The sequence below is a fragment of the Brienomyrus brachyistius genome, unplaced genomic scaffold (genome assembly GCF_023856365.1).
Source record: "Brienomyrus brachyistius isolate T26 unplaced genomic scaffold, BBRACH_0.4 scaffold27, whole genome shotgun sequence".
NCBI classification, from domain to species: domain Eukaryota; kingdom Metazoa; phylum Chordata; class Actinopteri; order Osteoglossiformes; family Mormyridae; genus Brienomyrus; species Brienomyrus brachyistius.
Genome location: NW_026042306.1, coordinates 1,001,058 through 1,022,953, shown reverse-complemented (window position 1 = coordinate 1,022,953; position 21,896 = coordinate 1,001,058). Strand labels below are relative to the sequence as shown.

At 42.1% G+C, this 21,896-nt stretch overlaps 1 protein-coding gene across 1 annotated transcript; it reads right to left on the bottom strand.

Moving 5' to 3' along the window:
- Positions 1-2,328: 2,328 nt before the first annotated feature.
- LOC125720902 (protein LBH-like) lies at positions 2,329-12,941 on the bottom strand. Its single transcript, XM_048996813.1, has 4 exons — positions 12,800-12,941; positions 5,394-5,475; positions 3,933-4,134; positions 2,329-3,097 (listed from the first exon to the last, which is right to left on the bottom strand). The coding sequence occupies exons 2-4, from the start codon at positions 5,472-5,474 to the stop codon at positions 3,036-3,038; spliced, it is 345 nt and encodes a 114-aa protein (XP_048852770.1). The 5' UTR covers position 5,475; positions 12,800-12,941; the 3' UTR covers positions 2,329-3,035.
- Positions 12,942-21,896: the final 8,955 nt, after the last annotated feature.

The window sequence follows — 21,896 nt, the reverse complement described above, 5'->3', positions numbered from 1 at the left end:
TCCTACGGGCAATTTAGCAAGTCCAATCAGCCTCAGCACGTCTTTGGACTGTGGGGGGGAAACCGGAGTACCTGAAGGAAACCCCACGACAACATGGGGAGAACATACAAACTCCACACACATGTGACGGGCGGAGACTCGAGTCCCAGAGGTGTGAGGCAACAGTGCTGACCGCTGCACCACCATGCCGCCCCTCTTCAATGTCATGACTGATGTGGCACAGACTAGGGAAGTACGGAAAGGAGAGTAATACTGAGGTAAAATAAAGGAGTTTAATAAGGACGAAGGGGCATAGGGAACAAACAGTCTAACAACACATAACACTACAATGACAGAACTAGAGAAACATACTCTGACGTGGACATAAATACACAGAACTAATGAAGACCATTCAAAACAGCTGATAAACATGGAGAATCCACACAGGGTTAATGAGGGGGGCGTAGCCACAAGAGGTTTGGACGAACGGGGCATGACACTTAGCAAGAAAAATATTGAAAGTATTTAAAAAAAAAAAATTAAAAACTTGAGCCTTGAAAGCCCAGTTCATATTCTTATTGAGAGTTTGTGGGTGGCTGAGAATCTGAGACCCCCAGGTAAACCAAAACCCTCCCACATAGATGGGTGTCTGAGTGGGCCAGACTGCGACATATAGAAAGGGATTTGCAGGACACTGGGATTTTTGAAAGATCAAAGGGGTGCACTCGGCAGAGTTCTGTAAACATCAGTTTGCAGACTGGCTTATATATCAGCCCAAAGTGCTGACATAAGAGCAGAGGAATTGCATTTGCAAATGTTCCATGCACTGCAGCTCCTCTTTGTCTCCTTTTCTGCCTCATAGCCCCTCTTTCACCTCCACCTCAATTATATTAGCAGAGGATTGCCATGTTCTAATATGTCACCTTAGTGACTAATGGAAAATAGCTGCCATGTTTTACATGATGGCCATATTTGAAGATGAGCAAATTACCTAGTACCCAGAGTGAAGCATACAATAGCCAACTGACTTATTGCGACTGACTCCACTGACTCCTATGCAAGATTTTGTGTGGTGAATGGAGTCTCTCCTGAAGAGGCTTGGCCTCACAGATGTCACATAAACATAGATATAGCTTAGGTAAATGTGTGGTGCAGGTCAGCTGGTAAGGGGTCTGATCCCATATCCAGGGGTTTGTGGGTTTGATTCTCATAGCGGACAAAGCATACAAATCACCCCTAGGCCCTTCAGCATGACCGTTGATCCCAACTGTTCCAGGGATACTCGCTGACCCTGTGCTCTGTCCCCAAAACTTACTCTCACCTGCATATATGTCTGTGTCTGTCAGGGAGGGCAAGATGGGAACTAACCAATATCCTTTTGGGGATGATTGCAGGACCTCTGTTCTATTAAAGCTACAGTATATGCTTTGCAAGATACTCAGGGCAAACAAGCAATTAAATTATTTAAAAAACATATGGTGCAGGATAGTGAGGAGAGTGTATGTTGTGTGTGTGAGGGAGGACACTGTCTTTGGAAAGCTTTGTTAGTGGACACCAAGGGAGTAGAGATGAAACTGTGCTCGATATTAGGCAGTATCAAAATTCCAAAAGATTGCCTATTATTTTTGTGGAAGACTAGCAAAATGTCAGATGAAAGACTCTAAGGCAAAGAAATTTGTAAGTATTTGTCTAATTCTGAAGCCTTTGTTCTTGAAAATATGCCCTGGGAAAATAGCGTACGCAAAGCTGGTTTATTTTTAATGATAATGCCTCACATATGATGAGCAGAAATTATTGTAATGATTCGTCTGGTGTATTTAAGTCCACATCTGAGACTGTAACCCGAAGTCTGTCATTGAAGTGTGTCCCGAGTTGTTCCTCGTACCCACAATAAAACCTCATTTTTGGACTCCAGTCTCCTGGATCTGCTTCCCCGCTCCCTGCTCGTGCACCTGGACGTCACAGATATGGTGCAGGTTTGAAGACTCAGGGCACCTTAAATGTAACACTGGAGTATCACGTGAAAGATGTGCATTGAATGAAACGGCTTGGGAACAGAAGCTCTTGTGATGTGTTTAAACTGATAGTAAGAAGACTTCGGCTCCTACTGTAAATCTGCACAAGGCATTCATCCCAAAGCACTATAAGAGTGGATAAATGAATAAAAACGCAGACACTGATTTTGTCTTATATACTCAAATAGTTGCAGACGTCAGTGGTATCCATAGCATGAGAGTATGACTGAGGAGATGAGTGGACACACCAAAGCCACAGCTGGCCGGGTTTCACCATGCAGCCACAAAAACACTATTAAGAAATATATATATCATGTGAGTGCAACTTATCATATAATATGATGAAAGTTTCAAGGGAAGAAAATCATTTTATTAGAGTGTTACTGGACAAAAATCTATACAGTTGTGCTGAAGAAAGCTGAGAGAGCTAAGAGTTATTGGCATCTTATGTGGCAGACTGCAAAGCATGCTGGGAAACAATAATGGCTCTCCTTTACTGCAGGATTAAGATTTCTATTCTTGGACCTACCATGATACTCTGGAAATTATAATTAACACCGTATGCAACTTAAGTATTTTTACGTAACTTACGTATATCAAGGAATAATATAAAGGGACAACTGAATATTTAAGCGAGTACATATTTATACATTAAATACATAAATTATATATGTCATATTTCAAAATGTGCCTACAAGATCCTAGGGATCTAGTTCAGTATACAATCTCCAAGAACAGGTTTACAAAAAAGTCTAAAAAAGAGCTATGCTGATTACACAGATGTAGGTCTGCACTAAAAAAGCTATTATAAATAGAGTAGATACGAGTACAGTAGAATTTGGCATGCATGAGCTGCCGAGGCCATTTTTACACTACCATACCCTGCCAAAACATAACAGGGGGTCTGCCAAAAGGGGTCCCAGGCGTACGAAAGCAAGGCCTTAGATACCCTATTAGGACCCTGGCCATGAGCCCTTGTTTGCACTCATGCTCCTGCATAAGTATTCACAGTGAATGCTGGGGTGTCACCATGCCTGACCCTCAGTCAGAGTCCTCGCCCAGTGGCCTGTCCATTTCCGGGGCGGTGGGAAAAAGTTCCCCCCCTAGGTCAGAGAGAGGCAGAATGGTGATGAGAGAGGTGCTCCATCAGTCGTGACTAAGCTGCCTGCCAGACTGTGGGGGGTGGTATCAGCCCCCTGAGTGACAACAACCCTCCAGTCATGACTGGCATGCCCTGGCACTTAGTGTGGGCACAGTACTCGCCATTCGAACCTGTTCAGTTCTGTAGACATCCCAGTTTACCCCAACTAACCTAAATGTAAAACTAGTTATTCTAATTAAGAAACCTTTGTGGGCAAATAATGTGAAATCCTGTCCTCATCCAGGTACACAAATAAGTATATCCTCATCAGACCACACACCTGTACTCTGATTTACCAACAACAGATGTACATAAATCTACACGAAGATCACCTGACCCAGTCACCTGTCACACTGCAGGTACAGAAGCAGAGCCACATGGACCCATTTCCAGGAATGAAACAATGTTGATAGCTCTTTGCCCAGAAATAATAATAAAGCTACACAGCATAAGACTATTGATGGTTTTCATCATTAGCTAAAAGGGCTGAGACTATTATGCAGTCTAACCTGATCATTGAGGCATGATTGCATGATTGTTTAAGGTGGAGGGCATAAGAGAGGCCATAATTTATACAGAGGGGAAAACCATATTATTAGCCAATAATTTGTTTTGAATTGGTGAATGACAAAGGAGGGGGCACTCTGGGGTCCAATCAGCTTTCAGTGCCTTTGTGGCCCTGTCACTGTATACATCCCTGTCATTTACATTCCCTGCCTTTCTGGCACAGAGTCCTCTGATGATCTGTCAGTCACAGTATCAGTGTGGTGCCCAGTGACGGAACAGAAATAGAATACCTGTGGCAGGGGGCTGCAGAAGGGCCGGCGGGTCGAAGTGGGTGGAACTCAGGTCATCAGGGGGCCAGCAGAGCTCCCCGCTCTCCACGTCCCCTCCCTGAGTAGGCTCTACCACAATGGAAGGCAGTCGCTCGGACAGCTTGTGGTACCTCTCGTGGGAATCAGGAAACACCTGAACTCGAGAGGGGGAGTCAACTGGGGGCTGGGGGACAGACAAAGGCTCATAAGCAGGACTGCCATTCAAGGACAATAAAATGAACAGTGTCTGTTGTTCCCAAGAAACACCTTGAGAACAACACCTGTACTAATGCTAAACACATAACCAATGAACAGGTTGCTTATAAAACAAACAGCCAATCACCAGGATGTGGATTAGTAAGCAAGTAATCAACAGTGTGAGGCTAAGCAGGAATCTAACTGATAATTTGACTATATACATGCAGCTAATCACAAGGGTGTGGATAAGTAGGCAATCAATCCGTAAGTTGACTATGAAAAAGCAGTTAATCTCCAGGGTAAGGGCAACCAATCAAGATAGGGTTAAGTGGCCTTTTCTCTCTTGACCTGAAACAAGTTATATTGTCTATGATTTCATCAGAAGATGACCTTTCAAATAAATAATGTGCTGTAAACTCTTAAAATGCAGATTGGGTTAATTTGTAAAGAAAGAATGATGGACTAAAACCCCTCCACCCGACATGAAAAATGGCAGACCATCATAATGATTAATTATGATTAAATCATATTTGTAATTAAAGCTACGAAAAAGGGAGCCTTATTTACAAGGCATGGTAATGTAAGGGTGTGCGTGTGTACATGTGGAGTGGATCTGAGCATAATGTCAAGTATGTACCAGAGATGGCCATTTCGGGTACAGAAAGTAAAAATCCAGACCAAGCTTTTTGCTTTAACCAAACAGCTGAGTACTCTATGATTGTGACTCTTCATACGCCAGTGCTTGGTTGGAACAAAATCTTGGTCTGGATTTTCACTTTCTGGACCTGAAATGTCCATCTCTGGTATGTACACACTCAGTGCAATGGAGTAAAGTTCGTCTTCATGTAGGAGTGTGAGTAAGTGCATGTTTGACTGTGAACAGGTCAGTTTTACACAGATGCATGAAGAGGCATGCATAAATGTCATCTTAACACTTGTTATTGTTAATGTTTATGTGTGTGCATCTGAAAGTTTGTGTGTTTTTATGTGTATAATTATTCTTCTGTATATAAATATATGTGGCAAACTTCCTCAAAAGGGTAGGGACAAACTCATGCATAGTGTTCTGCTTTGAATTAAGTTAAAAAATCATATCTTGTAATAAGGTAAGAATTCATGTGAAGTGCCCACAAACGGCGGATAATCATAAGTGGGCTGCCTGTGTATGACTGTGTGTTTCGGGGGCCTGTCTGCAAGTTCATGGGGTGTTCCTGAGGAATGTCAGGCAGCTCGTACTAAGGCTACCTGGAAGGAGATGCTCTGGTTCCCAGGAGCTGCACTGAAGTCCTCCATGGCAGAGTCGCAGGAGCGCATCACCTCTGTCATGCTGCAGGGGGAGAGGCGCAGATCACTGTGGGAGTCTATAGCCCTCCGTTAAGCTACAGGGGCTTCAGACCAGGCTGTGTAGGGGGGCAGCCATTCAGTCAGCACTTTGCATCATTCCCTCCTCTACCTCCTGCTCTCTGCTATGTCTGGCCCCAAACTGGAACAGGTCACAGGTATGCAGCTTGCAGCAGGAGTCACACACAACATTCACTGCCTCGGCAGTGCCAGATAGAGTTTGACATGGGGGGGACAGAATTTGCCTTGGTGACACGGGGGCACAATGTCCAAATTGAGATGTCCAGGCTGCAATGTCCTGGCTGTGATGTTCAGCCAGAGTTTCAGGCTCTCGATATTTCATCTGCCCTGTGAACGGATATAGCTGAGATGTCCCGACTATGATGTCCTGGCTGTGATATCCCAGCTGCGATGTCCAGGCTGAAATATCCCAGTTGCGATGTCCAGGCTGTGATGTCCAAGCTGCGTTGTTCAGACTGAGATATCCCAGCTGTGATCTACAGGCTGAGATGTCCCAGATGCAATGTTCAGGCTGGGATATCCCAGCTGTGATCTACAGGCTGAGATGTCCCAGATGCAATGTCCATGCCAGGGTTTCAGTTGGCAGGTGTGATTTGCAGGCTCTTAATCTTTCGGGTGTTGTGCAGATCAGCGGGCTAAGCTTTTGTGCCTGTGATTAGAAGATTGCCGGTTTCAGCCTCGGCAGATCTGTGGGCCCCTGAGCAAGGCCTTTAACCCCTCAGCTCTAAGGATGCCCCACACTGACTGACCCTGTGCTGTGACCCTCAAGCTTGTTCTCACCTGTCTGAGTATTTCATGGAGATCAAGATGGGGCAGGTACAAAGAGAATTTCCCCACAGGGATTAATAGTTTCACTATTCTTTTCACTCCAGGCTATTTTAGTGTGAAAAATGCTAATCCACATGAGCGTTCACATTGCGAATATGTCCTTTGCTATCCTGTCAAGGTGATATTTCACACAGCCTAAAATGGCCAGCGTTACAGCGTGTGCTGTTCCCAGAAACTAGGACACTCCCATGCTATATATACACACTGAACAGTAACATTTATATAAACACAAAGTCTGTATTTCACAATAACAGAAAAAAAGGAGTTTTGTTGCAGCCTATGAACCATCTGATATTTTAATTGTGATCTTCGCTGTCCTTTAAATAATTGGAGAGCTAATCATGCAGGTTATGTACTGTGGAGAACTTAACTTCTTGACAGACAACCACATTGTTCCTTCTGACAATGGGCATTCACATTGTACATTTACATCTTTATGTAACTATATACAAACAAAACGATATACAAAGTCAAAGTTTTTTTTTCCATTAAACATGTAACTGTTACCAAGGTAGGAACGTAATAAGATCTAAAGAATAATCAATCATTCAAACATATTGAAACATTCTCTAAAATATCAGATTGCTCAATTAACTGGTCCAAATCAACTATCCTTCCATCCATCCATTTTTCAAACCGCTTATCCTACTGGGTCGCGGGGGGTCCGGAGCCTATCCCAGAAGCAATGGGCACGAGGCAGGGAACAACCCAGGACGGGGGGCCAGCCAATCATAGGGCACACTCACACACCATTCACACACACATGCACTACTACGGGCAATTTAGCAAGTCCAATCAGCCTCAGCACGTCTTTGGACTGTGGGGGGAAACCGGAGTACCCGGAGGAAACCCCACGACGACATGGGGAGAACATGCAAACTCCACACACATGTGACCCAGGCGGAGACTCGACCCTGGGACCCAGAGGTGTGAGGCAAGAGTGCTAACCACTGCACCACCATGCAGCCCCGAACTATCCTTCTGTTATCCTCCAATAGCTTGGATGCAACAGCCTTTACCACACCGATCCCAATGTACATTGGTCAAATTACATATTTAGGTACTAAAATTTCCCCCAGGTTGTCAGAACTTGCCTCCCTAAATTATATGATTATTGCTGATGATCTCCAGTCCAGTGATGAATCTACCACAATCACTCATAAATTGGATTGCAATGATCAAAATGTCTGTTCTTACAAAGAGAAATTATGTATTTACGGTAACTTCTTTACAACCAACTGCCAATTGGCTGAGAACCAGGGACTCAAACATTAATAAGTTTTATTGGAAAAATATAAAACCCAGAATCAAACTGAGTATGCTTCAAAAACCCAAATGCCAAGGCGGAATAGATGTCCCAAACTTCCTTCATTACTGTCTGACCAGCTAACTAGAGTATATCATCAGATGTATTAATCTTCAACCACTGGATAATAAATGGATTGACATCAAGCAGACACTATGCAATCAAATGCATATCTCTGATTTAACTTCCACCAAATCACTTAGACTCTCTTTCTACCTTCTAAGAACTCCCCAAATTGGAATAACCCAGATTTGGTTGTCACTGGTAAACCACTTCACTTCAAATCTTGGTCTGAAAAAGGTATTACACATCTCAGGGGCATATTTCAGAACAATACTTTTGCCTCATTCCCCTTCTTGGTTCAGAAATTTGGGATTGATAGCCAACATTTTTTCAAATATCTTCAACTGAAATCCTCTATTACACCTAAAATTATTATAAGATAAAATGATGTAGAACTCCCATACTGACCTCAGACTTTCTCAAAATTACCATTTAAAGTAAACTGCAATCTAAAATTTATAAAATTCTTTCAAATTATGATCTCACCTGCTCCCTCCCAACCTCTAAGTGGGAACAGGATTTGTCTCTCATTGGGAACCCAGACTTCTGGACTCACATTTGTAAAAATGTGTAATTGGTTGGCCTTATGACAACCTTCCTCCCATTCAGTCTCCCTTTTTGCTCCAACCTCTCCTCTCTCCCATCTATACCTTCTACTCAATCACTTCTAGTAATAATAATAATATTTATTTATTTATTTGCTTGCTTTTTTGAGGTGATTTTATTATTTCTTTCCTTTTCTTACTTCTGTTCTATCTTTCTTTTACACAATTTGATGATACCTTGTTGCATGTCTTTGTCCCTTTAATAATAAAAAAGAACCTAAAAAGACTACTCAAGGGCCAAGAATAAGTACTACATAAGGGCATTCAAAGAACAATAAGGTTAGTAAAGAAATTCATATAAAATATGGGTCTTTAGGCATTTCTCGAAGGCAGAGATGGAACCTGAGTACTGGATGTGGTTTGGCAGTTCATTCTACCTTCAGGGAAACACACAAGAAACCCATCTGGAGTGACACTTCACCCGCTTCTGGAATGGCATGCTTGGTGGTACGGAGATCACTGCCATCTGGGGGTTCTGCATGCACATGACCCCACATGGTGCCCAGAACACGGAGAAGCAGGGCTTGCTGACCCAAAACTCAGTATACACGAGAAATGTCAGTGGGTGCCTACAAATGCAGTGAGATCAGTGAGAGCATAAGTAAGGCCCTGTGCAGTGAGGCTGCAATATCCAACTAACATCAGAGAAATCAGAACCACACCGCCAAATCCATTCCTCCACAGATGTGAGAAACAGTGAAGACTGGTGTTTCTGCACTGGAAAGCTATTGCCTACTGACTGATACTGTACTTTGTGAACATGGAAATTAACCAAAATAAACATCCACTTTTGCAAATCCAGAGATCGTATTTCTCACTCTATCTTCTAGGTACTTAAGGCTTAAGGCTGAGTTTCTTTAAACCTCTATAATTATAATGTCACATGTCACACATTCGCAAAATAATGTCCATCAAGGGTAGAAATGGCTGGTCCTTTAAGATTCGATAGCCAGGAAATGAGCCGAGGTTGGCAAACATTCAAATGCAAATGAGCTATATGAGCTTCACCTATTCTATGGCAGCTACCACCATTGGAGCAGGCAGACCAGAGTAATTTGGTTATTGAGGAAGTAGTATGCTGGTGAAATAGTATGCTGGTGAAAGGGGTGTAAAATATCATCTTGGTACAAAAAATACTCCAAATAAATATATGTTAGCCTGCAAGACTGAGAGATACTTAACAATATCTAAGGAGGAACATCGCAGGGGTCCCTAAGTCACTCTGCAGAGGAGGCTCAAAGGGCTACCCACCCTGCAAGTTGAAAAAGCGACCCACACAGACAGCAGCCATGGCGTTAGCACCTCTGTATGAGAACCATCTGCGCTTTGGTGAAAGAACAAAAGAGCCAGATGCTCTAAAGACAACTTCCCTGAAAACATCCACGTTTAGGAAAAATCTCATTCATTTGAAATATCCATATTACAAGTAAGAATGAGCAAGAAAAATTAAGCAAGGTTGCCTCTAAAGACTGACCGTATCCCCCAACCTATGCGGGATCTCATGCTGGCCTTCAGTGCAAAATTAACTCAAGTGCTTATGTAGCAAAAGAAGTCCTCTAAACTGGAGCTGCAACAGGATTTTGCTCTACTACACCCTGCATAACGTTTTGAATGGTCAGCTTTTTTGCAGTATAGGACAGAACACTTTTTTGCAGCATAGTATTGGTTGCCACTGGGAGCTAATAACTTCTAAAAAACTGTACTTAATTTTAAGTTTCTTTCGATAGCTTATTATATTATTTAGTCTGCTCAGAAAACGTCTGTGTCAAGCTGAACCACTTTTCATTTTGCAAGAGTAAGCAGAAATTTTGGAATTCAACCGCCAATTTTGTCCACCTTGTCATGGACAAAAACAAAACAGATTAATAATACTTACATGGTACTGTGTTAATAGAAGTTCCATTTTCAGAAAGATACAGTACTGTGAAACTAATATAATTATTTTGGTTTCTCAAAATCTTTGTGAATCATGTAAATTATGATACTAAAATTTGCTTCCATTACAGTTTTATTTTCAGTTCCACCCAAAAATGAAGAGAAAAAAATAATATATATATATATATATATATATATATATATATATATATATATATATATTATATTATATATATTAGTTATATAACAAAAAAAATCTATTGAAATTGTCACGCCCAGCTCGTCCGATCCTCGTGTGTGCCACGCCCCCTTATCATCCACATGTGCTTCCCCGATTGTGCCCAGCTGTTGCCTGTTATTTTCGGCTTGTTTTGTATAACAGTCCACGTCTTGCCCTGTCCGATGTCGGTCATTGTTGTTATTGTTCTTGGTATGTGCGTCTCTCTACCCCCCGCAACTGCGAATAAACCCTCGTCTGCCCTTATTCCGCCTATCTGCTTCGTCATTCGCCACTTCCAGCCTAACCATCCTCCTGGCAACCTGACAGAGATTATTTATCTTAGATATTTATTTAAAAATCACTTATAATGTTTTATTAGCGAAAAGAAATTATTAATTATTTTGATAAAACATAAAGATGACAGATACGATGATAGGGCAAACAAAGGCCTGACTCAGTTCAGCAGGGCTCCATATTTATGAAGCAACAGGAAGCTTGTGGATGTCATTTTATTAGGGCAAATAAATCATTTTCTTTGTTTCATATCAAACTGATTATAACACAGCCTTTCCAACAGTAACAATTTCATGGCACGGATTAAGTATATAATTTTAAACAGATAAGGTAAAATTGGGGAGTATGCCACCACACGATCCAAGTTGGTGAACCCCTAGGCTGACACACTGTCCAGTTCCACCCTCTGGAGTTGCTTATCTGTCTGCCACAGCCAGGTGCTATATAGGCATCCCCTTGGGGGAGGATACCACATGGCTGTAGTGCCTTAACTGGTGCTCCCTCACAATGAATATTCATTTCTCTATATATTACTATAAATTAATCCAAATTACATTACATGGCCAAAAGTACTCTTTTGTGGATACCAGCTTGTCCACCATCTCATTATGAAACCAGGGTATTAATATGAAGTATTAATAAAAATTGTAATAAAATTAAACGTTCATTGTTGCTTTAATAGCGTCTACTTTTCTGGCAAAGCTTTGCATTAAATGATGAGACATGGCTGGATTTGCTGCCATTCAGATTGAATATTGATATTGGGTGATCAGGTCCCTTTCTGTGCACTTGTGCAGTCAACCACTTCACAGCTGAACTTATTCCCAGACATTTTGTTCTTCACAATCACTTCACTTGTGTTTGACCAGGACAGGTCTAACAGGGCAGGTAGTGAACTGACTTAAAACTGACTGAAAAGATGGCCTCCTATTATATTGCCAAGTTGGAGAGTCACTAGCCTCTACTATAAAACAACCACCCATTCTGCTGTTAATGTTTGTTGCGGGAGATTGTATAATAATGTGCTTAATAGTGCATTTGTGTCGGTGGTGGGTGTGAGTTAAAATGGAAATACCACTAATTAATTGGGGTGTCCACATGCTTTTGTTCATAAAAGCAGCTTTTTAAATTCAGTATTCTTTAGTTATTTACCTCATAATTTCCAAGTGAATGAGCCACAGTTTACAAACTGTGTACAAAAATACTATTCGGAACCAGAATGAACATGTGACAGCTGGTTTCATGTCCATAATTTAAACTGTAGGAAGAATAGCAATCCCACATAACCTACTGACTGCTCAAACATCTCAAATTTGATGAAAGCATGATTGACTCACAGTTAGGTAGTGGCTACCGAAATATGACAGGGTGCACAGCAATTCCAAAAACATACTAAAAATGTTTGTCATGAAAAACTTATCAAAAGACTTATGAAATGCTTTCCGTAGTTTTTTTTTTTTTTTTTTTGCAATTTTGTTATTTAATCATTTAAAATACATACTGAAAAAGCAAGCAACACCTGGGGCATGTGAAAATCATTTTTTTTTTGCAATTTTGTTATTTAATCATTTAAAATACATACTGAAAAAGCAAGCAACACCTGGGGCATGTGAAAATCCTCTGCATCCCGCTAAACAAAATGCTGCAGAATGTATAAAATGCATTTTAACACAAATGTTGTTGTGTAGGCAGAGATGGCAACTTATATATAATACAAAAAGCTATTCATGACTTAAGCCAATAAATACACATTTATTTGGGGGGGGGTACTAAAAACATTTTAGTTGGACTAAAGCCTCCCAAAAATAGGCCTAACAACGCCACTGATTGAAGTTACCAAAGTGCATGTGTGTGTATGAATGAAAGGTGTATGAGTGTACCCTGCAATGAGTTGGTGCCCCATCCTGGGTTGTTCCCTGCCTTTTGCCCATAGGCTCTGGAAACCCCACAACCCTGAATAGGATAAATGGATACAGGAAATTGATGGATAAATAATATTAATAGCTGGCATGCACAGCCTCTTGTTTAACAGTGTAAAAGGGTGCAAACCTCTTATTTTAAACATTTGGGCATTCTGGGAAAAAAAGGTAACGCTTACCTTTTTAAGGAGGAGGTTTTGTTCTTAGAGGTCCAGTGTGTTGTACCAATGATTGTGTTTTCTGAATTGTTTAGTCCGACAAACCCTATGGTAAATCCTCCACAGAAATACTGTCATCAGAGAAATATGTGTGCTGTGAGCGCTGGTCCGGAGCTGTGTGTGTATTGAGAAGAGAGAGCGAGCGAGCGAGTGAGTGAGAAAGAGAGAGAGAGAGATACTGAAAAGGGAGGAGTACACAAAGATGTTCTTTTTTCCAAACCACCCTGATCTGTGACCCGAAAACGCATACACGTCACATGCAGCAGTCACAAATCCGTGTTAGGCCTACAGCAAAAAAATCACATGGTTGATCTTGATCAAGGGATGTTTTAATTAATTTCCTAAAATTATTATGTGCAGATAATATAGATAATATAGAATATCCAGGTAAGAAAAACTATACAGATATTTATTAGGGAAACTGAGACTATAGAAAACATCTGACATCGACCAATATCAATGACGGACCAGAAACCAGGGCAAGACACGGACTGAAATAGACAAGACTGGGCAAAAATAATCAGACACAGCTGGGCAAAATCGAGGAAGCACACGTGGATAATCAGGGGGCGTGGCACACATGAGGATCGTACGATCCGAGCGTGACAGCATACAATACAGAAATTAATTTATACCATGTTTCAAGCTATGGGTTTAACCTTAAATAGTATCAGAGGTGCGTTCAAGCTTGTCATCAGCTGTTCAGCATATTTAAATGGAAAGAACATGCTACTGTGTTGTTTGTTATCATTGTGTGCACCACACTGAACATGGTCCAGAGAAAGCTGAGAGAGAGCTGTCTGAGGAGCTCAGAAAAAAAATTATAGATAAGCATGTTAAAGGTAAAGGCTATAAGACCATCTCCAAGCAGCTTCATGTTCCTGTTACCACAGTTGCCAATATTATTAAAAAGTATAAGGTTCATGGGACTGTAGCCAACCTCTCAGGACATGGACGCAAGAGGAAATGCAAGCCCAGGTTGATCAGAAGGATAGTGTGGATGGTAGAAAAAGAGCCAAGGAAACCATCCAAAACTATTCAAGCTGAGCTCCAAGGTGAAGTTATGTCACTTTCTGAGCACATCATCTGCCTCATTTTGAAGAATAATGGGCTCCATGGAGACTTAGGAAGGCTCCAGTATTAACAGAAAAACATAAAAAGCCAGAGTGGAATTTGTTAAAATGCATGTTGTTTCTGGGAGTTTCTGGAAGAATGTCATTTGGACTGTTGAGACAAAACTGGAGCTTTTTGGCCAGTCACAGCTCTATGTTTACGGAAGGAAAAATTAAGCTTTAAACGAAAAGATCACCATGCCTACTGTGAAACATGGAGGGAGCTCTGTTTTGTTTTGGGACTGCTTTGCTGCATCTGGCACAGGGAACCTTGAATCTGTGTAGGGCACAAAGTAGTCTCAAGAGAAACATACTGTCCAGTGTTGGAAAGCTCAGCCTCAGTTGCAGGTCATGGGTCCAGCAACAAGATAATGACCCAAAACATACAACTAAAAACACTCAAGAATGGCTGAGAAGAAAACTTTGGAATATTCTTAAATGGCCCTCCATGAGCCCAGATCTTAATCCTATTGAACATCTATGGAAAGATCTGAAAATTGCAGTTTGGAGACACTACCCTTCAAACCTGAGACAGCTTAAGCAGTTCTCTCAAAAACGAGTGGCTCAAACTACTTGTTGGCAAATGCAGAATTTTGAAGTACAGAGATCGCTTGTTGGCAGTGATTGCTGTAAATGGTGATGCCACAACATATTAAATTAAGGGTACCATCTTTTTTTGTCTGTGCCTTTTTCATTTGTTTAATTATATTAAATATTCAACTTAATCAAAAATCAAGAGCAAAGTCTGATTTGTGTTAAATATGGAATAAACAATAAGGGATGTCATTATACTTCTGTCAATATCAAGTTATTTCAGAGATAGTTGTGTTTTTTTTTTTTAAACGGTACCAGCAAATTTTTCCAGGTCTGTACATAACAGTGGTTCTCAAACTCGGTCCTGAGGCCCCACTGCCCTGCTTGTTTTCCAACTATCCCTGCAGGGCAGTGTGGCCCAAGGACTGACTTTGAGAACCACTATTATATACAGACCTGGACAAATTTGCTGGTATATAATAATCCATGGACCATAATGAAGAACCCCAGAAAATTTGTTTTTTTTCACTGCTGCTTTATGTTCTTCCAGTGCCAACAAAAGAAATAAACATATGAATACAAAGCATTTGTAATTGCAATAGTATTCTGGTAGAAGTGGTGCGTTTTCTGACATAAATGCAGGGGTGCCAATAGTTTTGGCCATGACTGTACAGAAATGCTCTACATACAAAATGTCAAGATGAAAACTTTCAAAGATGCGAACATGTATGTCCAATAAATAAAAAAAATGTTTAAATAGAATTGATATTGTGCTTGAATTTCAAATTTCACAGCAATGCATGTTACTTCCTATCTCTGATGCTTATCTCTGATATTCTTGATATAGTAGCACAGGCTCACTCACTAGTGGCAAGCAAGAAAACAATGGAAAAGAAGAACTCTCGGCTGTTGGTTATTAAAATGCATAAATGCATTTTGTTAAAGTGTTACAATTTATATTATATTCTGATTCTGCTGGTGCTGCAGATATACATCAGAAGCCAAATGAAGAGCGATAGAGGATTTTATCGCACATCCTCTGGAGTTCCCAAACGCAGCAATGTGGTCAGTAAGGACAGACATTTGCGCAGACTCTGGTGGTCGGTCAGTGGCATTTTCATTTTCAGCCACTTCGGAGATTTTCTTAGTTATGAAATGACTTTCAGATTTACGACTTCACTGAAATCATAGGGTCATGTTGCCAAGTCTGGCACTGAAGTTGCATTTCATTTCATTTTCAGAATCTCTCTCCCACACCATAGCGTCCCATTTGCTGTACAGGTATGTATTTGTAACTCTGTACACATGCGATTAGGTATGGACTAGTGTATAGAACTGTACAGATATGTATATGTAAGTGTGTATGCATGCAGTATGATTACGTATGAGCAGGTGTGTATAAAATCCTTTTCCTCCCTGCTTTCAGCAGCATGATTAACAGTGCCTGCAATATGGCCACCAGGCTCTGTGCTATGTCTCAGTGGAGGTTTGTATACAGCTGCTTCCCAACATCTCTCTCATTGTAAACACAATGTGGGGCAGGCGAAATGAGAAGGAATGTCCTTCTGGGAAAGTTAGTCTAGCATCTTTTTACCTCCTTACATGCTCAAGCTGGTATGTGGCATGGGTGTAATGTGCTGACCCCTGGTGAGTCATGCTTGAATGGCCTCCACCTATGAGTCTCCATATAGGAAAATAGCCTATTAAACCATGTAACAAAAATTCTGTGAGCCATAATGTAGCTGTAATTTTATATAATCAGACCTCTTTTTAGGGTGCCCTTATGGGAGCACTTAGACATAAGGGAGCACTTATGTAAGTCGCTCTGGCTAAGGGCGTCTGCCAAATACTGTAAATGTAATGTGCCCCTGTCAGCAGATATATTTTCACTAATCTTAGAGGTGCCTGTTCACTACTCACTATACTCATACTTGAGTATGGACGCCTACTGTAGTATTGGTATGGATCGCATAGTGCGAGTACACAGGATGCTAGTCAATCACAGAGCACACACGCTCACTATGGGCAGTTCAGACATCAGTTCACCTACCAGTATGTCTTTTGAACCCCATAACACAACACTGGGAGTATATCCAAACTCCACACATGGAGGGGGTGCGATTCAAACCCTCAAACCCTGAGGTGTGAGTGTCAACCCCACCTCATGTTATCCCATACTTAAATTCATTGCCCAATATATACACTGCCTTGTAAAAATAGGCATAATAGTACATACTAGACTATAAGTGACACGTATGAGAGAGGTTACCGCGTATCTTGGGCGGGGCTTAGAACCCCCCCCCATGACATCATCTCCGATTAATGACAGATCCAGCTGCAAGCCCCCCCCTCCTCCCCAATCCTTCCGATCCCCACTACCCCAGCTAAAATTAAAATTAGTAATTTTAAATCTTGTATTAAAAATATGGTTACATTTGCTAATGTGATATACCGAGGGTTTTATAATTTATGCTATAATAGCGTTTAGGGCTGTGCAGCGCTTTTAACATTTTTTTAAGCTAAAACACATTAACTTTTGAAAGAAGGAAAAGCCAGAGCAGGTGGAATTTAAACAAGTACAAACATGCCCGAACGAAACACCGTCAGAAGAGCAAATACTGAGTTTGAGCAAGCAAGCACAAGTCCCAAACTATCCATCCATCCATTTTCCAAACCACTTATCCTACTGGGTCGCGGGAGGTCCGGAGCCTATCCCGGAAGCAATGGGCACGAGGCTGGGAACAACCCAGGATGGGGGGCCAGCCCATCGCAGGGCACACTCACACACCATGCACTCTCACATGCATTCCTACGGGCAATTTAGCAAGTCCAATTAGACTCAGCATGTTTTTAGACTGTGGGGGGAAACCGGAGTACCCGGAGGAAACCCCACGACGACATGGGGAGAACATGCAAACTCCACACACATGTGACCCAGGCAGAGATTTGAACCCGGGTCCCAGAGGTGTAAGGCAACAGTGCTAACCACTGCACCACCATGCCGCCCCATTAAGTCCCAAACTATAACTTTATAAACAAGTTCCGAACTAAACACTGTCAAAAGAGCAAATGCTAAGACTGATGATTCAGATTCTAACGAGTCTCTTGCGGAGTTTGAGACCGACTGCTGCTGCCTGTAGAGTTAACTGATGATCATAGATGATCACTGCGACAGTTTGAAATTTGAACAAGATCTTGCTAGTTGGGCTGTGGAAAATCAAATTAGTCAAAAAGCTTTGTCCCAACTTCTTTCTCTTCTATGAAGACACATTCGAAGCCTTCCCAAGGACCCACGCACCTTGCTTCGAACAGAAACGACATATTCATCAGAAATCTGTGAGCTTCCTGGTGGCAGTTACTATCACTTTGGTGTAAAAAGTGGTGTGGTTACTAAGCTTTACATTACAGGATTACATTGGAGGTTTAATGTCTCTGTCTTTGCAAATAAATATTGATGGTTTACCCCTCTTTAAAAGTTCATCTGGCCAATTTTGGCCAGTTTTGGGTTTAATTGAGGAATTACCAAAGAAAGATCCCTTCATAATTGGTTTATTTTATGGCAGTACAAAACCTTCCAATATGCATGAATATGCAAGGGACTTCATATCTGAAATGAAGGATTTGCAAGAAAGTGGTATAACTTTCTTTGAAAAAAATATACCCGATTATATAAATAAATAAATATAAATATACCCTATTAGGTTATCCACTGTTATCACGAAAAATGTGAAGGGTCACTCTGGATATTATTGATCTGATAAATGCACCCAAAAAGGTGTATATGAAGAACGCAGGATGACTTTTCCAGAAACTGATGCTGTTCTGAGAAAAGATGATGATTTTCTTGGGGAAAATATTAGAGTTTAGTGATCATAGCATTGGTCCATGTCCATTTGTGGAGCTAGGTGTTGGCATGATCACCCAATTCCCTTTGGATTACATGCATTTAGTTTGCCTTGGTGTCATGCGGAGACTTATAACCCTGTGGAGAAAAGGTCCTTTGCAAAGAAGAATAAGTGCAGCACAAATTAATTTAATTTCACAGTCGCATGTTATGTTGAGTCCTTTTGTGCCTTCAGAATTCGCATGGAAGCCACGTTCTCTACAAGATGTTGATCGGTGGAAAGATACAGAGTTCCATCAGTTTTTATTGTACACTGGTCCACTTGTTTTGGGAAGAACTTTGCCACGTGCTCAGTACCAAAACTTCATGTTGTTTTCTGTAGCCATCCGATTATTGCTGACTCCAGGCCTCTGTCATTCATACTGTGATTATGCTCATCAACTCCTTATTCTTTTTGTGCAACACTTTAGTGACTTGTATGGAAAAGAAATGATTGTATACAATGTTCATGGACTGGTACATCTTGCAGCAGAAATGAGGCTGCATGGCTGCCTTGATAATATTTCATCATTTCCTTTTGAAAACTTCTTAGGCAAGTTGAAGCGAATGGTGTGCCAGCCAAATTTCCCTTTACAGCAAATAATAATAAGATTGTCTGAGAGAATACCAGATTCAGTTGTTCTTGGGGTGTCTGGTGAAGTGCATAAAGAACACTTCAATGGTCCACTTCCTAATGATCAAGCAGTCTACAGGCAGTACAAGGAATTGCATCTTGATAGGTGTTATCACCACAAAAGATCGTGATAACTGTGTGAAAGTTGGTAGAAGCATTGGTCTTGTTCGCAATATATTGGTTTTGAATGAGAAGAAGTTCATTTTGTTTGAGGGCTTTAATCGGCTTAAAAGCTTTTTTCATTACCCTTTGGATTCCACTATAATTGGCATCTTCCGAGTTGCCCAGTTAAAAGGGGTTGTGGAACCTGCCTCCGCTGCTCGCTGCAGCTGTCTGGCCTGAGGAGCTCCCTCCGCTCCTGCCGCCTGCGCATCCCGCACAGCCGACACCGCAGCCGCCTCTGCCTGCGGACCCTGCGCCCGAACAGCCGCCTCTGGCTGCAGCTTCCGCGCCCACGCCCGAGGCGCTCCCCCTGCCTGCAGCTCCCGCGCCCACGCTCGAGGCGCTCCCCCTGCCTGCAGCTCCCGTGCTCACGCCCGAGGCACTCCCTACGTCCCCAGTGACTGTGGCCCCAGAGACTCTTGTTCCTGATCCCTCTCCAGTCCCTTTGGCCCCAGTCCCCGAGGAGGTCCCAGAACCCCACCATAGCTCCTCCCTCCTCGGAAGTAGAGGAGCTAGAATGGAACCCCTCGAGGACCCCTCTTGCGACTTCTCTGCCCTCGCCCCGGCGAGCTCGACCCCGGCCAAGGGCCCTAATGTCTGTGTCCCGTAAGGGGAGAGGACACAGACGCAGGGCTGGGGTCCCACCCGCCCTGCCCCCTGGCTCGCCCTCCCTCGCCTGCACTGGGGCACGGTCGGCGCCTGCGGGTCCTGGCCCTCCGGGTCGGCTGTCACCTGCGGGTGCCCCTCCACGGCCTAGTCACCCTGCCTCGCTCGCCACTCCGGTGCCCGGTCGGTCGCCTGCGGCGGCTCCTCGGTCGCCTGCTGGTCCCCTGCCTCCTGTGCGTCGGAGGACGTCGCTGCCTACTGCGGCTCCCCCCCTCTCCTTGCCCTCGCCAGGGTCCCCTCCAGCTCCCTTGTCCACTTCCCTGGCTTTCCCTCCAGCTCCCTCCTCGGCCCCTCCGTTTGTCCCTCACCCTGTCTCCTCAGCCTCTCCGAGGTCCCCTCCAGCTCCGGCCGCCTGCAGCCCCTCCAGCTGCCTCCCGTCACCCGCTGGGGCTCCCTCGGACTCCCCTTAGTTCCCCCTCCTTGTCTCCCCTACTCTCCTGTCTTTTGAGTGATCCTGTCTATTTAAGTCTAAGTCTTGCCTGTGTCCGTTGTCTGTCATTGTTGTTAGTCTGCGTATGATGTTTCCTGCTCTCCGTCTACCCAATAAATCCCCGTTTGCCCGACTTTACCAGCCTGCTTCCCTGCTTGTTTGCCTTCCCCGTCTTCGACAGATCATGACAATAATGGCATTAAATGCCATGGAGGTATAATTGAAGAGGAGGAACAACTAACCCCTATAAAGAGTTATATGTTCGACACAACTTAGTAAACAATGTTCATACTCCTAGATAACACTTGACACAATTTAGGCCGCAATCACTCTATGCTCAGATAATTACTTGGTCATGTTGGCATCCACTATTCTAACTAGTCTTAAATGTTCCAATATTTGTTTAAATATCTGCTTCTGTCAAGTAGTTTATAATGGCTTTCATTTTGAAGTGTTCCTGAATATTAGGTTAAAATTGTTTGAATCAATGCCTAACAAGTAACTGATTAAAATAGGTATTTTATAAATGGGCTGTGTGTTAGGTCAGAGTACAGATACTTGTTTAACACATTCCACAGTTGTGACAGGGACCAAAAAACTGATATATAACTGCGTAGCTTTTAAATCATTTTCTGCATAAACATGTGTTGTGTAAGCAGTAATGTCATATTAATATTTCTTTATTAAACTGTAGCATTCACAATCGACCATGTGTTATGTACATAGAATACAAGTATTACCTGTAGTGAAAGTACAAGAAAATTTACATAATTGGGTATAAATGTTTTAAAATTCAAGGTGATTTTATTATTTGTGATGCAATTTAATGATGTTCATTTTTCATTGTTACTGCTGAGTTGAATTATTTATCAATGTCCTGTTAACATAGCTGTTATCATAACAACTGGAATGTTAAGGGTTACCTGAAATAAATTATAGGCAACAAGTTGTGACCTTAAACATTCTATATTACATGTATTTGGGTTGTTGATGTCATCCTGGGTAATGCCTGATGTTCAAGATGCTGTGTATTTCTTGATGTCAGTTTTACTTGGTACCTCGGAACTTTGTACATGTAAAAAGTTAGATTTTATGGCATTTTAATATTTCATATCCCTTGTAAAATTTATTTTAAGACAATATAATAAATTTAATTTGGAAAATTTGAGTATGTGTGTCTTTTTGTTCCCTTTTTAGAGAATGTTGATCATTTTCTTCTTCATTATATTTAGTTTACTGAGCGTTGGCACAACGTGCATTTTACGTTAGGTGCAGATGTTGAGTTGACGTAACCCAGACATTGAAAGTAGGTTGGCACATGGTCCCCATAATGTCCGTGGGACGTTGGTTTTACGTTGGCCCCAGGGAATTGCACACATTTGCTTATCACTACTTGGTTTACTGCACGTTGGGACAACGTGCATTTGACGTTCGCTGCAGATGTTGAGTTGACGTAAACCCGATGTGCAGATGCACGTCCGGCCAACATCTGCTAATGACATTGGGCTGACGTTATGTCCGATGTTCTACCAATGTTGGGCCAACGTTAAATGTTAGCTGGGCTGATAATGGGTTTTGCACCGTTTTTTAAAACATGTGTTAAAATATTTGTGGTTTAAACTTAGCATTTGCTTTTT

Bases quoted from the DNA above. Each gene is read 5' to 3' on its own strand.
- LOC125720902 (XM_048996813.1), bottom strand. From the start codon at position 5,474: ATGACAGAGGTGATGCGCTCCTGCGACTCTGCCATGGAGGACTTCAGT. The intron at 4,135-5,393 runs GTAGCCTTAGTA...TCTGTCCCCCAG, and splicing joins ACCAGAGCATCTCCTTCCAG to CCCCCAGTTGACTCCCCCTC. The intron at 3,098-3,932 runs GTATTCTATTTC...TCTCTGACCTAG, and splicing joins TCTGCAGCCCCCTGCCACAG to GGGGGGAACTTTTTCCCACC.